Here is a 17,540-nt window from a genome sequence, read left to right as displayed (position 1 = left end):
TTCCTTTCACCTCTATAGTGGCATCCAGTCCTCACTTATTATTTATTTAACTAGGCAAGTCCGTTAAGAACAAATTCTTATTTACAATGACGCCTGGACACCGCCCTATGAGACTCCCAATCACGACCGGATGTGATACAGCCTGGATTCGAAGTGACACCTCTAGCACTGAGATGCAGTGCCTTAGACCGCTGCGCCACTCGGGAGCACCAATCAACTTGTTTATTAACAAGCAACGCCTCATTTTTACTTAATTCTCTCAATCTGAAAATTAACCACATATTGTAGAGGGAAAACATTAGTTCACAGATAGCAGTTAGTTTGTTAGCTAGTTAATATTTCAGTTTGCCAGGGTCCAGTAAGCAACTAACGCGTTATATGAGGAACGGCAAGGAGTCGTAACGTTTTACCAATTAAGTTAATACTATAGCGAATTGGTTAGGTTACTAATGTTAGCTCATCTGATGTTGTAACGTTAGCTAGCTAACTTTGCTGTCTGACTTTATTAGCCAGCTAATTTTCACACCATAAACTCAATTATTTGATCAGTTAAGTTGGCTAATGTAGCTCAACATTTCTCGGGCTAGCTAACGGAGAATTCGATCCAGCTAGCAAGATGACGTTACTAAACAATGCAAACAATACTTGTTCCACCACACTTTCTCCCTCACCTCAAACTTTCCAAATGCCACTTGTTTCTCGGTTACAGCTCATGTAAGTACGCTTCATCACCTTCTCACCCGTCTCCGTGGTCAGGCTTTTCACCTACCTCTTCGTTATCGTTCAGGGGACGCGCTGCTGTAAATGGCAAACTGCCTTTCTATTATCTGCTGTCTTTCCAGAGCACGCGCTGATGCTGTAACTAGTAAATTGCTTGTCTCTTCTCTCTTCAGTCGGGTGCTGCATTCTGTTATGTAAACGACTGGCTGAGCCTTGGATACAGCTAGTATTGCTCCAAACGCGCATCACTCGTTCGCTTACAGCCAGTAGTGTGATCCAAAGTCTCCCCCCCAAACTTTTCTCATCAGATTCACACGAATCACACAGGTCACCTATTTTGTATTCAAAACTTCGAATTTCGTTGAAAGGTGACTAGTTTGCATCCCTAAATAAAGATATAGGTAATTAGTGTACCTTTCCAGATGAGGTTGGGGAGGGGCTGGCACAGGGGCTGTGGAGGCAGAGTGAAGCAGATTCAGGAGAATTGGTGGTGGAGGAGTGGTCATCTGTGGGGAGCTCGGAGCACTTGTCCCTGCTGCCATGGGAGACTTTGGGCTGCAGGAGGGCCCAGGCAGGGGACAGTCTGGAGGCAGGGGACAGTCTGGAAGACCTGGAGGAGGGGAGGGAGGTGTGGGTGGATTACTGGACTGGGCAGGAACTGGACATAGATCAGATTTACAAAAATGTAATTAACAGGTTGATATAGACTTCGTTAATCTATAAGGCATTGTGAATACTGAGATAAAACATTTGATCATAGTTGGTCCATTTCCCATACTGACACATCCAACCTTCTCTATTCACCTGTCTGTGGCTTTTTGTGAGGGGGTGGGGATGAAGAGTTCGTCGTCGGTGCTGGCTGTGGGGCCGGAGGTCCTCCTGCTGTTGGCGGTCCTCCAGGAGGAGGTCTGGGGGGGCTCCTCAGAGGACATGGGTCGGGGCCTCTGGCCAATTCCTGTGGGCTGCTGCAGCCCCGCAGTCTGATCCTCAGCCCCCAGCACCTGGAGACAGGTTGGGGATGTATGGGTCAGTGACAGATACAGGTACTGTACCCGGTGGTACAGCTACCAGGTTTACAGGCCCATTTACGGTGGTATTTCCAGTATTTCTTTCATAATTTAAGCCAGAGTGTTGTACTGACAGAAACCAGGGCCCGTATGGTGTTCTCATCCAGCTGGGACCAGGGCTTGGAGGGGGAGCGGATCCTCCTCAGGAACAGACTGTGCCACTTCTGCCTCAGCTGGAACACCAGACCCACCATCTGACAGACAGGTGGATGGAGGAAGTGATGGAGAAAAAGCGTGGGTTACACAAATAAGAAGGCAGTGTTTCCCCTAGGATTTTATTCAGCAGCTGTGGCAAAGTTAGCACGGGGCGTGGTAGTGGGCATGGCCAACGGCGCCATCTCCGGCCAACGTTTTTAGAGGCCCTTTTAGAGCCTCTAAAGTGAAAAATAGTAGTTTTTAGAGTGAAAAATAGTAGTTTTAAAGCTAATTTCCTGCAATCTTACACATTTTGCCATATCATAAGAACATGGCATAAGCCATCTGAGTAAATCAAATGTCTTTTCAAACAGCTCACACACTAAAAGGGCATTTTCACAATTTCATAGTACTATTCCAACCTCATAGTGTGGCAAAATTGATAAAACACAGGAAAATCTTTTTTTAATTTTTTATAAACATTAGGTCCACTGCTGCTAAATAAATATAGGGGAAACACTGGAAGGTGATGAGCACTAGATGCAAAACTGCTGTAAAAATGAAATGCCCAGTTATATTGCTTGAAGGGCTCTTTAAGTACAGACAGAACATATCAGCACTGCAAAATAACCAAGTTATGTCCTCACCTCTCTGTCCAGTTTGAAGTTGAGCCACTCGTCAATCTTCATCTGAGCCAGGTGGGCCGTGGAGCGATCCTCCATCTCACTGTCACTGCTCTCATTCACCACGTAATCTACAGCAGACACATAGGATGTTAGGTTTAACCATTTACAGAATACACATCAACTAGGGACCATACAGGCAGAGAGTGATTTTTCAAGAGTCTCTTTGGAACCATCATATTCCAACATATTAAGTGCAAATACAGGCAAGACTTATCTAACTGAAGGATGTTTCCTTCAGTTAAGATAACCCTACCTTTCTGAATGGCAGGTTCCTGTAGGGCTGTGCTGGGCAGTTTGGCACAGCCCCCGAAGATGGCTACAGTGAATGGGGAGACCACAGAGCAGCAGCGGATGCTAGCTATCCTATGGGCTCGCGTCATCTCATCATAGATCAGCCAATCGGTGGGCAGGGACTGGACGGCCGCCACCTGGCCATTGGCTGGGGGGATCTCAGTGATGGAGAAAAGGTACAAACGGTTTTAAATACCTCTATGGACCGTAAAGGAAATCACACTACAAACTATCACCCTCATGCACTTAAAGAAATCACGAATGTCATGGATATATTGGAACTAGTGGATATATGGAGGTTTAAATATCCTGACCTAGTGAGATATACATGGCGGAGGCTTAATCAAGCTAGTCGTCTTGACTATTTTCTTATATCATTCTCTCTGGCACCAAAAGTTTTTAAAAGTGTTGATAGGGGACAGAATGCGGTCGAACCATCAAATAATTGGCATATATATTACTCGTACAGAATTTCCACGTGGGGAGGATATTGGATATTTTATCAAAGCCTATTGGATGATAAAAACAAGTTAACTAGGACAGAAGAATTTATAAATTACTTTTTCCGACATAACAGAGTACCAGTCAAAAGTTTGGACACACCTACTCATTCCAGGGTTTTTCTTTATTTTTACTATTTTCTACATTGTAGAATAATAGTGAAGACATCAAAACTATGAAATAACACATATGGAATCATGTAGTAAGGCCAGACAAAATGGATTCACTGTTTAACGGATTTCCCCCCCAGAAAAGTGAGGCGAACAAGCAAAAAAAAAAAATCCTTAGGTGGATAAGGAATAACAGTACTTTACCACATTGTCCTAGGCTATATGGACATGAACAAAAGGCAAAATATTCAATTTCAGACAGATCTTTTGATTATTATTAATACACAAATGAACATTAATGAACATTATTCACATAGGATGTATAATAGAATGCAATATTCTATCATATTCACAAATTATTGGGGGAAAAAAGTAATGTATTATCAGTTCATTAATCTACTTAATTGTATAGCCTAACAAATTCAAGACTGATTGACAAATAATTGTAATGAAATTTAAATGTTGACGCATAATAATGAGTTCATTACCTGAATGCATCTCTATAGCCTAGGCATTAACAAAATTCATACAAATATGATTAGGCCTCTCATAGACTAGGCCTTGTAGAAAAAGGGTCAATCAAGTTAGGTCTGCCAAATTAATGTAGCATTGGAAACAATACATCAATCCAGCCATAGAGTATATAACCTTTTAATCATCCCAAAAATCTGTTGTTTATAACATGCACACTTAGAAGCATCAATCTATATAGAGCAAGCATGACTAAATTTGAGCCCACTAACTTTGCTTACCGCATCCTCCTTCGATTGTCTCTTCTGGCTGCCACGAAAAGCCCCCACCTGCTGATCTGCACAAAGTGTGTGCCACTGGTGATGTACTTTGCTTGACATGCTAGTTGTTCTCGGCGGCGCATCATCGCTTCAAACGCATTCCGTCGTGGTGTTATCAGTTGGTAGTACCGGTAAAATGTAAGTTATGAATCGCAAATCACCATACAGCTGACACTTCGATTTCATCAATCACTTTGACTTCAATTTGGTTGTCCAAAATACTATCAGCTTGCTGATGAATGCCCTGATCTCTGGCCAATCATTTGGTTAAATGACATTGTTGTTTCGTCTATTTATCACTTCTAATAGATCTGAAAATGATGCAATAACCATGAATTTAACTGACTGTTTGTTTATAATGAGGGACGTCCCACATTTAACCTGGACACAAATAGTAGGAATTTGCGCTGGCTTCAGCCATGACCACATGAGAGAAAAATGAAACATCTGCTCGTTGCCTGTAGGTGCGAGCGTGCGTTTCACTGTCCAATCCGAGGCTGGAACATGATCTGAGCGCGTGATCAGCGGCTGTTTGGTCTCTTGGGCATCAACTTGGGAAAGCCTCAAGGGAGAGCGGACAGTGCATTATAAACAAAGAGAAGCATATATTGGGCAAAAAATAACACAGATTTTTTTTTTTTTTTTTTGGTGTGTGGAGAAAAGTGAGGCAGGGCATCCGTTAAACAGTAATTCAACTTTGTCCGGCCTAACCAAAAAAGTGTTAAACAAATCAAAATATATTTTATATGAGATTCTTCAAAGTAGCCACCCTTTGCCTTGATGACATCTTTGCACACTCTTGGCATTCTCTCAACCAGCTTCATGAGGTAGTCACCTGGAATGCATTTCAATCAACAGGTGTGCCTTGTTAAAATAATTTATTTCCTTCTTAATGTGTTTGAGCCAATCAGTTGTGTTGTGACAAGGTAGGGGTGATATACAAAAGATAGGGCTATTTGGGAAAAGACCAAGTCCCTATTATGGCAAAAACAGCTCAAATGAGCAAAGAGAAACAACAGTCCATCATTACTTTAAGACATGAAGGTAAGTCAATCTGGAACATTTCAAGAACTTTGAACGTTTCTTCAAGTGCAGTCGCAAAAACCATCAAGCGCTATGATGAAACTGGCTCTCATGAAGACCACCACAAGAAAGTAAGACCAAGAGTTACCTCTGCTGCAGAAGAGAGGATAAGTTCATTATAGTTGTTTTTATTTATAATTTTTTTTACCCCTTTTTCTCCCCAATTTTGTGGTATCCAATTGATTGTTACAGTCTTGTCCCATCGCTGCAACTCCCGTACGGACTCGGGAGAGGCGAAAGTTGAGAGCCATGCGTCCTCCGAAACACAACCCAGCCAAGCCGCACTGCTTCTTGACACAATGCCCGCTTAACACGGAAGCCAGCCGCACCAATATGTCGGAGGAAACACTGTACACCTGGCGACCGTGTCAGTGTGCACTGCGCCCAGCGTGCCACGGGAGTCGCTAGTGCGCAATGGGACAAGGACATCCCTGCCTGCCAAACCCTCCCCTAACCCAGACGACGCTGGGCCAATTGTCGCGGACGGGAGTTCATTAGTTACCAGCCTCAGAAATTGCAGCCCAAATAAACCATCAACTGTTCAGAGGAGACTGCGTGAATCAGGCCATCATGGTCGAATTGCTTCAAAGAAACCACTACTAAAGGACACCAATAAGAAGAAGAGACTTGCTTGGGCCAAGAAACACGAGCAATGGACATTAGACCGGTGGAAATATGAGACTTTTGGTTCCAACCGCCGTGTCTTTGTAAGATGCAGAGCAGGTGAACGGATGATCTCTGTATGTGTGGTTCCTACCATGAAGCATGGAAGAGGTGTGATAGTGTGGGGGTGCTTTGCTGGTGACACTGTCTGTGATTTATTTAGAATTCAAGGCACATGGCTACCACAGCATTCTGCAGCGATACATCATCTCATCTCGTTTGCGCTTAGTGGGACTATCATTTCTTTTTCAACCGGACAATGACCCAACACACCTCCAGGCTGTATAAGGGCTATTTGACCAAGAAAGAGTGATGGAGTGCTGCATCAGATGAGCTGGCCTCCACAATCACCCGAACTAAACCCAATTGAGATGGTTCGGTATGAGTTGGACAGCAGAGTGAAGGAAAAGCAGACAAGTGCTTGGCATATGTGGAAACACCTTCAAGACATTTGGAAAAGCATTCCAGGTGATGCTGGTTGAGAGAATGCCAAGCGTGTGCAAAGCTGTCATTGTGGCTACTTTGAAGAATATAAAATATATTTACAAAATTATTCCATGTGTGTTATTTCATAGTTTTGATGTCTGCACTATTATTCTACAATGTAGAAAATAGTAAAAATTTTGAAGAACTCTTGAATGAGTAGGTGTGTGAACTTTTGACTGGTACTGTATATATACAGTTGAAATCGGAAGTTTACATACACTTAAGTTGGAGTCATTAAAACTCGGTTTTCAACCACTCCACACATTTCTTGTTAACAAACTATAGTTTTGGCAAGTCGGTTAGGACATCTAATTTGTGCTTGACACAAGTCATTTTTCCCAACAATGTTTCACTTATAATTCACTGTATCACAATTCCAGTGGGTCAGAAGTTACACTAAGTTGACTGTGCCTTTAAACAGCTTGGAAATTCCAGAAAATGATGTCATGGCTTTAGAAGCTTCTGATAGGCTAATTTACATCATTTGAGTCAATTGGAGGTGTACCTGTGGATGTATTTCAAGGCCTACCTTCAAACTCAGTGCCTCTTTGCTTGACATCATGGGAAAATCAAAAGAAATCAGCCAAGACCTCAGAAAAAATTTATTAAAAAAATTTACCTCCACAAGTCTGGTTCACCCTTGGGAGCAATTTCCAAACGCCTGAAGGTACCTTCTTCACCTGTACAAACAATAGTACGCAAGTATAAACACCATGGGACCACGCAGCCGTCATACCGCTCAGGAAGGAGACACGTTCTGTCTCCTAGAGATGAACGTACTTTGGCGCGAAAAGTGCAAATCAATCCCAGAACAGCAAAGGACCTTGTGAAGATGCTGGAGGAAACCGGTACAAAAGTATCTATATCCACAGTAAAACGAGTCTTATATCGACAGGCCGCTCAGCAAGGAAGAAGCCACTGCTCCAAAACCGCCATAAAAAAGCCAGACTACGGTTTGCAACTGCACATGGGGACAAAGATTGTACTTTTTGGAGAAATGTCCTCTGGTCTGATGAAATGGCCATAATGACCATCATTATGTTTGGAGGAAAAAGTGGAAGGCTTGCAAGCCGAAGAACACCATCCCAACCGTGAAGCACGGGGGTGGCAGCATCATGTTGTGGGTGTGCTTTGCTGCAGGAGGGACTGGTGCACTTCACAAAATAGATGGCATCATGAGGGAGGAAAATTACGTGAATATATTGAAGCAACATCTCAAGACATCAGTCAGAAAGTTAAAGCTTGGTCGCAAATGGGTCTTCCAAATTAACAATGACCCTAAGCATACTTCCTAAGTTGTTGCAAAATGGCTTAAGGCTACTAAAGTCAAGGTACTGGAGTGGCCATCACAAAGCCCTGACCTCAATCCCATAGAAATTTTGTGGGCAGAATTGAAAAAGCGTGTGTGAGCAAGGAGGCCTACAAACCTGACTCAGTTACATCAGCTCTGTCAGGAGGAATGGGCCAAAATTCACCCAACTTATTGTGGGAAGCTTGTGGAAGGCTACCCGAAACGTTAGACCCAAGTTAAACAATTTAAAGGCAATGCTACCAAATACTAATTGAGTGTATTTTTCAACTGTCTTTTTACTGTTGTTTTATTTCTTTACTTACCTATTGTTCACCGAATACCTTTTTTGCACTATTGGTTAGTAAGCATTTCACTGTAAGGTTGTATTGTATTCGGTTGTATTCGGCGCAAATCAAATAAACTTTGATTTGATTCGTAAACTTCTGACCCACTGAGAATGTGAAATAAAAGCTGAAATAAATCATTCTCTCTACTATTATTCTGACATTTCACATTCTTAAAATAAAGTGGTGATCCTAACTGACCAAAGACAGGGAATTTTTACTAGGAATAAATGTCAGGGATTGTGAAAAACTGAGTTTAAATGTATTTGGCTAAGGTGTATGTAAACTTCCGACTTCAACTGTATACAAAAAAATACATGGGGGATTGGAAATTATGCAGACAATTAGATTGTAGCTTCCATCAATGTATCTGAAATATTAAAGCTGATCTAATCCCTATTTATTTTAAAATAATACTATTAAAACATAAAGGTAGAAATATGTTTTTAGATTGTTGTTTTGAGTCAGCACTGGGTTAAAAGGGTTTGAGTATATTATGGTTTGGGACTGAATGTAAGCATGCAGTAAAGATAGATGGAGAAGACAGGAAGCACCTGATTTTGAGAGAACTGCCCCAAACAGGATTCATTGAAGGTGAACAGAGGATGTGAGCTAGCTACCTTCTTGTGGGGCTGTGTCTGGCTGAGGATGGAGGTGGGGTGGAAGCGGACCTTCTTCTCCTTGGCCCCAGAGAGGGAGCAGCTATCACGGTCCACATGGATCAGGTTGGGGTACATCCCGGCCACCAGGGCTGCCTTCACCACTGACCAGTTCTCAGAGTTCAGGTTCACGTCGCGGATGTCTCCGCCGCCCCGCGCCCGCACAAAGCCTGGTGGTGGAACACACACAATGGAAAAGGAATCAATGTATCGACGTGGGGGGAGGGGGCGAAGACAAAGAGAAAGGCCACAGGATATGGTTAGCACAAAAATAGGTGGATGGCTAAAACAAGATTATTCATTTGACACAGGATCAGGTGTGGGCTTCAGTAGAGCATAAGTCTTTATCCAACACCACTTCCAGTCAAATGAATATATCCAGTATAGAAACCCACAACCTTGATCCACCATGCTCCACCTGAGCCCTCAGTACCACTGTATTACCCAGAGGAAGAGTATAAAACAAGATAGGTAAGTCTATACCTATGGCTCGGAGCTGTCCTAGCAGCTGGGTCCTCATCCCTATGATGATCTCCATGGTGGCTTGGGACAGGAAATTTTTCTCACAGAAGGACCTCTCCCAGCCGTCGCTGCGGGCCTTCTGCCACGCCTACAACACGACAAGAGAGATGGATTATTAGGAACATGTCGTCTGGACAGAGATTTTTTTCAACGTGACTTGTGCAATCAAAACAAGCTAATAATGCTTTGGATTAAATACATCTGGCTCTAAACATCTCAACAGCAATTAAATGAGTCACTTGAAACCTCAAATTCCCACCTTACCTGGAAGGCTCGGAGCAGGGCCATGTGGTCGCTGAAGGTCCCTGCAGTAAAGCGCTTCCGGCACAGCATGGATGCCCTCTTCTGGGAGGCCTGGGAGGGCAGCACGAAGGGGTCGCGGTGGGCCAGCGTGCAGGCGATGGTCAGGATGGGGTCCAGGCACTTGAGCACCACACCACACAGAACCATCTTGCCTAGGTGGGGCTCCACAGGCAGGTCAGCCAGGTGGTAGCCCAGCTCCGTCAGGTCCTCCCACGGGTCCATGGCGTCTATGGTCTATGGATACATTTTATGGTCAGTGTTTTCTACCTATGTTCATTAGGTAGTGTCACAGTGCCATGTATATATACTACCATTCAAAAGTTTGGGGTCACTTAGACATTTCCTTGTTTTTGAAAGAAAAGCAATTTTTTTGTCCATTAAAATAACATCAAATTGATCAGAAATACAGTGTAGACATTGTTAATGTTGTAAATGACTATTGTAGCTGGAAACGGCAGATTCTTTTTTAATGGAATATCTACATAGGCGTACAGAGGCCCATTATCAGCAACCATCACTCCTGTGTTCCAATGGCACGTTGTGTTAGCTAATCCAAGTTTATCATTTTAAAAGGTGAATTGATCATTAGAAAACCCCTTTGCAATTATGTTAGCACAGCTGAAAACTGTTGTCATATGATTGAGTGTAGTCTGGCCCAGGAGTGTGAAGGTGAACGGAAAGGCTCTGGAGCAACGAACCGCCCTTGCTGTCTCTGCCTGGCCGGTTCCCCTCTCTCCACTGGGATTCTCTGCCTCTAACCCTATTACAGGGGCTGAGTCACTGGCTTACTGGTGCTCTTTCATGCCGTCCCTAGGAGGGGTGCGTCACTTGAGTGGGTTGAGTCACTGACGTGATCTTCCTGTCTGGGTTGGCGCCCCCCCCCTTGGTTTGTGCCGTGGCGGAGATCTTTGTGGGCTATACTCGGCCTTGTCTCAGGATGGTAAGTTGGTGGTTGAAGATTTCCCTCTAGTGGTGTGGGGGCTGTGCTTTGGCAAAGTGGGTGGGGTTATATCCTTCCTGTTTGGCCCTGTCCGGGGGTATCATCAGCTAGGGTCAGTTTGTTATATCTATAGGACTTCTCCTGTCTTATCCGGTGTCCTGTGTGAATTTAAGTATGCTCTCTCTAATTCTCTCCTTCTCTCTTTTCTCTCTCTCGGAGGACCTGAGCCCTAGGACCATGCGTCAGGACTACCTGGCATGATGACTCCTTGCTGTCCCCAGTCCACCTGGCCTTGCTGCTGCTCCAGTTTCAACTGTTCTGCCTGCGGCTATGGAACCCTGACCTGTTCACCGGACCCTGACCTGTTCACCGGACCTGCTAAAAAAGCCAACTGACATTTACTCCTGAGGTGCTGACTTGCTGCACCCTCGATAACTACTGTGATTATTATTATTTGACCATGCTGGTCATTTATGAACATTTGAACATCTTGGTCATGTTCTGTTATAATCTCCACCCGGCACAGCCAGAAGAGGACTGGCCACCCCTCATAGCCTGGTTCCTCTAGGTTTCTTCCTAGGTTTTGGCCTTTCTAGGGAGTTTTTCCTAGCCACCGTGCTTCTACACCTGCATTGCTTGCTGTTTGGGGTTTTAGGCTGGGTTTCTGTACAGCACTTTGAGATATCAGCTGATGTACGAAGGGCTATATAAATACATTTGATTTGATTTGTGCTGATTTAAAGATGCAATAAAACTGGCCTTCTTTAGAATAGTTGAGTATCTGGAGCATCAGCATTTTGTGGGTTCGATTACAGGCTCAAAATGGCCAGAAACAAATTACTTTCTTCTGAAACTCGTCAGTCTATTTTTGTTCTGAGAAATGAAGGCTAATCCATGCCGAGAAATTGCCAAGAAACTGAAGATCTCGTACAATGTTGTGTACTACTCCCTTCACAGAACAGCGCAAACTGGCGCTAACCAGAATAGAAAGAGTGGGAGGCCCCGGTGCACAATTGAGCAAGAGGACACGTACATTAGTGTCTAGTTAGAGAAACAGACGCCTCACAAGTCCTCAACTGGCAGCTTCATTAAATAGTACCCGCAAAACACCAGTCTCAACGTCAACAGTGAAGAGGCGACTCCGGTTCAAAACTAAAAATACTAGCTCTTACCTTGAGCATCTGCACTGCGTTTTTGACGATGAGGATGGGAGGTGGTTCGGGTGCTTTAGATAGGAATTCAGCGATGGGACAAGAGATGGGGGCCAGCAGCTTGGTGTGGAGACACAGTTCCTGAAAGAGAGAGGGGGGGAGTTAATTATACAATCAACACAGCCTGGGAGAGAAACGCTTGCATGAAAGTATTTATAACGATAACTTTGTCTGTATAAGTATGTTTATGTGTCATACGTTCAGCTTGAAGCGTGTGTGTGTACCTGCAGGGGCATCCTCAGTAGCTGGGGGACCTGGTACTCCAGCATGTTGTTGAAGCGGAGGCGACTGAAGAGGTGGAAGCAGATCCCTGGTCGGCAACGCCCAGCTCTGTCACGCAACACAACATAGGACACATTCATAAGAGGACTTAACTTCTCTAGGATACGGGGCAGCATTTTCACGTTTGGATGAAAAACATACCCAAATTCAACTGCCAGCTACTCATCCCCAGAATATAAGATATGCATATTGTTAGTATATTTGGATAGAAAACACTCTGAAGTTTCTAAAACTGTTTGAATCATGTCTGTGAGTATAACAGAACTTATTTAGCAGGCGAAACCCCGAGGACAAACCATTCAGATTTTATTTTTTGAGGTCACTCTCTTTTCAATGGATTTTCATTGGGAATAGAGATTTCTAATTGACCTTTTTTTTGTTGAATATTTTATTTTTGCATTTTCCAATTAAGAACATTCAAGACAAAAGTGAAAATATATTAGACAACAATAGGACAATGTGACAGTAACAGACGAGCTGTCACGATCGTCTTGCTGAGAGAAAGTGGACCAAGGCGCAGCGTGTGCAAAATACATTCTCTTTTATTGTAGAGAAAGGAAAAAAACACGCAACAAACACTATAACAAACTGAAACAAAACAACAAACGAATCGTGAAGCTAATGACGTAAGTGCACACACAGGCTACAAACGTACAACATAGACAATTACCCACATTAACCTAGTGCCTATGGCTGCCTTAAATATGGCTCCCAATCAGAGACAATTAATGACATCTCTCTGATTGAGAACCACAGGCAACCATAGACACAGCTAGACACCTATACTAAACACAAACCCATCTACTCTATTTAACCCCCTAAACCATACAACCACCCTAGACACTACAAAAACACATACATTCCCCATGTCACACCCTGACCTAACTAAAATAATAAAGAAAACAAAGAATACTAAGGCCAGGGTGTGACAGTACCCCCCCCCCAAAGGTGCGGACTCCGGCCGCAGAACCTGAAACAGAAGGGGAGGGTCCGGGGTGGCCCTCCATCATGGCGGCGGCTCGGGACGAGGCCCCCACTCCACCATTGTCATTACCCGCTTTGGTGGCGCCTCTGGAGTGGCGACCCTTGTAGCAAGTCCCGGACTGAAGACCATCCCAGAGGGCGCCACCGGACTGAGGGGTAGCTCCGGACTGAGGGGTAGCTCCGGACTGAGGGGTAGCTCCGGACTGAGGGACGGCAGCTCCGGACTGAGGGACGGCAGCTCCGGACTGAGGGACGGCAGCTCCGGACTGAGGGACGGCAGCTCCGGACTGAGGGACGGCAGCTCCTGGCTGGCTGACGGATCTGGCTGCTCCTGGCTGGCTGACGGATCTGGCTGCTCATGGCTGGCTGACGGATCTGGCTGCTCATGGCTGGCTGACGGATCTGGCTGCTCATGGCTGGCTGACGGATATGGCTGCTCATGGCTGGCTGACGGATCTGGCTGCTCATGGCTGGCTGACGGATCTGGCTGCTCATGGCTGGCTGACGGATCTGGCTGCTCATGGCTGGCTGACGGATCTGGCTGCTCATGGCTGGCTGACGGATCTGGCTGCTCATGGCTGGCTGACGGATCTGGCTGCTCATGGCTGGCTGACGGATATGGCTGCTCATGGCTGGCTGACGGATCTGACTGCTCATGGCTGGCTGACGGATCTGGCTGCTCATGGCTGGCTGACGGATCTGGCTGCTCATGGCTGGCTGACGGATCTGGCTGCTCATGGCTGGCTGACGGATCTGGCTGCTCATGGCTGGCTGACGGATCTGGCTGCTCATGGCTGGCTGACGGATCTGGCTGCTCATGGCTGGCTGGCGGATCTGGCTGCTCATTGCTGGCTGGCGGATCTGGCAGATCCTGGCTGGCTGGCGGCTCTGGCAGATCCTGGCTGGCTGGCGGCTCTTGCAGATCCTGGCTGGCTGGCGGCTCTGGCAGATCCTGGCTGGTTGGCGGCTCTGGCAGATCCTGGCTGGTTGGCGGCTCTGGCAGATCCTGGCTGACGGACGGCTCTGGCAGATCCTGGCTGACGGACGGCTCTGGAGATCCTGGCTGACGAACGGCTCTGACGGCTCGGGGCAGACGGGCGGCTCTAACGGCTCGGGGCAGACGGACGGCTCAGATGGCGCTGGGCAGACGGGCAGCTCAGACGGCGCTTGGCAGACGGGCAGCTCAGACGGCGCTTGGCAGACGGGCAGCTCAGACGGCGCTTGGCAGACGGGCAGCTCAGACGGCGCTTGCCAGACGGCGCTTGGCAGACGGGCAGCTCAGACGGCGCTTGGCAGACGGGCAGCTCTGACGGCGCTTGGCAGACGGGCAGCTCTGACGGCGCTTGGCAGACGGGCAGTTCTGGCCGGCTGAGGCGCACTGTTTGCCTGGTGCGTGGTGCCGGAACTGGAGGTACCGGGCTAAGGACACGCACCTTCAGGCTAGTGCGGGGAGAAGGAACAGGGCATACTGGACCCTGGAGACGCACATTAGGCCTAGTGCGTGGTGCCGTCACTGGTGGTACCGGGCTGGGGACACGCATCTCAGGGCTAGTGCGGAGAGCAGCAACAGGACGCACAGGACTCTGGGGACACACAGGAGGCTTGGTGCGTGGTGTAGGCACTGGTGGTAATGGGCTGGAGACACGCACCATAGGGCTAGTGCGTGGAGGAGGAACAGGGCTCTGGAGACGCACAGGAAGCCTGGTGTAGGCACTGGTGGTACTGGGCTGGGGCGGGGAGGTGGCGCCGGAAATACCGGACCGTGCAGGCGTACTGGCTCCCTTGAGCACTGAGCCTGCCCAACCTTACCTGGTTGTATGCTCCCCGTCGCCCGACCAGTGCGGGGAGGTGGAATAACCCGCACCGGGCTATGTAGGCGAACCGGGGACACCATGCGTAAGGCTGGTGCCATGTATGCCGGCCCGAGGAGACGCACTGGAGACCAGACACGTTGAGCCGGCTTCATGACACCTGGCTCAATACTCAATCTAGCCCGGCAGATACGAGGAGCTGGTATGTACCGCACCGGGCTATGCACACGTACAGGAGACACCATGCGCTCTACTGCGTAACACGGTGTCTGCCCGTACTCTCGCTCTCCACGGTAAGTACAGGGAGTATGCGCAGGTTTCCTACCTGACTTCGCCACACTCCCTTTTAGCCTCCACCCAATAATTTTTTGGGGTTGACTCACAGGCTTCCTACCGCGTCGTCGTGCTGCCTCCATTCGCCGGTATCCCTCCTCGCACTGCGCCAGAGAATCCCAGGCGGGCTCCGGCACTCGCCCTGGGTCGATCGCCCACCTGTCGATCTCCTCCCACGTAGTGTAGCCCAGATCCTGCTCCCATTGCCATAAATCCTGTTGCCGCTTTACACGCTGCTTGGTCCGGGTTTGGTGGGTAATTCTGTCACGATCGTCTTGCTGAGAGAAAGTGGACCAAGGCGCAGCGTGTGCAAAATACATTCTCTTTTATTGTAGAGAAAGGAAAAAAACACGCAACAAACACTATAACAAACTGAAACAAAACAACAAACGAATCATGAAGCTAATGACGTAAGTGCACACACAGGCTACAAACGTACAACATAGACAATTACCCACATTAACCTAGTGCCTATGGCTGCCTTAAATATGGCTCCCAATCAGAGACAATTAATGACATCTGTCTCTGATTGAGAACCATTCAGGCAACCATAGACACAGCTAGACACCTATACTAAACACAAACCCATCTACTCTATTTAACCCCCTAAACCATACAACCACCCTAGACACTACAAAAACACATACATTCCCCATGTCACACCCTGACCTAACTAAAATAATAAAGAAAACAAAGAATACTAAGGCCAGGGTGTGACACGAGCGTAACAAAGAAAAAATTAAACAAATTATAATTATATATACAAACATACAATAAAAAAATAATAATAATGAGACATTGGATCATATGGTCACCTGCCGTAGGCTACATATTCTACATTACGTGTGAAACATTATATAAGGATTATATAGAGATTCAATCAATGTGATGTGGGGGGAGATTCTCCATATAGCCAATAAAAGGTTGCCAAATTCTGTAAAATGTAACTTATTCCTCAAGCAGTAAGTAATTTTCTCCAGTGGGATACAACTATTAACTTCTGATAGTCACATTGCAACTGGCAGGGAGGAATCCAATTTCCATTTCAAGGCAATACATTTCTTGGCAATTGCTAGCAATATTTCTGTTAGCTTTATAGTATGGCTTTGCCTAAGATTGGTGTTAGTAAAGTTGCCCAGTAGACAGACCTCCGGGTCTAAAGGGAATGCAACCCCGTGAATTGAGGATATGGTACCGCATACCCCCTGCCAGAAACCGTGTAGTTTTGAACACTGCCAAGTGGAATAGAGGAATGTTCCTTCATCTGAGCCACATCTAAAACATAGGGAGGAGATATCAGGGTTGAACTTGTGCAGTCTAGATGGGGTGATATAGAGCTGATGGAGGAAACTAAACTGGATCAGTCTGTATCTGGAGTTCAATGTGGATGTAACACCATCCCTGCATAGGTCACTCCATAGACCCTCATCAAGATCAATACCCAGATCTTTTCCCCATCTAAGTCGGGGTTTATCTAGCCCAGGCAGTGTTAGTCCTGACATAAGAGCATCGTAAACACGGGAAATAGTCTTGAATAGTGGTTGGTCTGCGTGGCAGAGTTGTTCAATAGGTGACATCTTAGGTAGGTTCCATTGTCCCTTGAGAGTCACCCTAATAAAGTTTCGTAGTTGTAGGTAGCTAAAGAAGTCCCTGTTAGGCAAGTGGTATTTCTGTTTCAGCTGATCAAAAGACATAAGAACTCCCTCCTCGTAACAATGTTCCAGAAGAGTGATCCCCTTATCAGACCATGGTCTAAAGTTACTATTCTGGAAAAACATAGGAATCAATCTATTGTTCCATAAAGGGGTTTTAGGGGAAAGGAATCCCCCTCGTCCGAATAGCTCATGAAGTTTGCACCATGCCAGGACAGAATGTATGATTAAAGGGTTGTCTGTGATGGTTTTTATAGATTTTCTGTCCCATTTGTAAAACAATTCTGCCCCAGTGTCATCATTTACCTCAAGCTTTTCAATGTTCAACCATGAGGGAGAGGGACCATAGTCAAACCTCTGAGCCAGAAACCTAGACTGTGCAGCCCAGTATTACATTCTAAAATTGGGGAGGTTTAAGCCCCCTTGACTGTAATCAAGGGTCAGTTTATCCAGGCCAACCCTAGAGGTTTTGCCGTGCCAGATAAACCGTCTGGTCAGCTTGTCGAGAGAGGAAAAGAATGCTGCGGGAACAGGGATAGGGATAGATTGAAACAGATATAGAAATCTGGGCAGGACATTAATTTTAATTACATTGATTCTACCCAGTGGAGTGAGAGGTAAGTCCATCCATTTACAAAGGTCACCCTCCACCTTTTGCAACAAACTGGCCAGATT

General features: G+C 46.1%; 1 protein-coding gene across 1 annotated transcript in view; it reads right to left on the bottom strand.

Moving 5' to 3' along the window:
• The window catches only part of LOC139543969 (3'-5' RNA helicase YTHDC2-like), a 42,505-nt gene that overhangs the window by 7,857 nt on the left and 17,108 nt on the right, over nt 1–17,540 (bottom strand). Inside the window, exons 19-28 of the mRNA XM_071350576.1 lie at nt 12,028–12,133; nt 11,765–11,884; nt 9,614–9,886; nt 9,311–9,437; nt 8,789–8,997; nt 2,862–3,057; nt 2,570–2,676; nt 1,862–1,981; nt 1,525–1,721; nt 1,135–1,330 (exon numbers count right to left, since the gene is read on the bottom strand). Coding sequence (XP_071206677.1) covers nt 1,135–1,330; nt 1,525–1,721; nt 1,862–1,981; nt 2,570–2,676; nt 2,862–3,057; nt 8,789–8,997; nt 9,311–9,437; nt 9,614–9,886; nt 11,765–11,884; nt 12,028–12,133 — 1,651 coding nt within the window. The remainder of the gene's footprint in view (nt 1–1,134; nt 1,331–1,524; nt 1,722–1,861; nt 1,982–2,569; nt 2,677–2,861; nt 3,058–8,788; nt 8,998–9,310; nt 9,438–9,613; nt 9,887–11,764; nt 11,885–12,027; nt 12,134–17,540) is intronic.

This window comes from Salvelinus alpinus, chromosome 18, assembly GCF_045679555.1.
Source record: "Salvelinus alpinus chromosome 18, SLU_Salpinus.1, whole genome shotgun sequence".
NCBI classification, from domain to species: Eukaryota; Metazoa; Chordata; class Actinopteri; order Salmoniformes; family Salmonidae; genus Salvelinus; species Salvelinus alpinus.
This window is presented reverse-complemented; position numbering and strand designations above follow the sequence as displayed.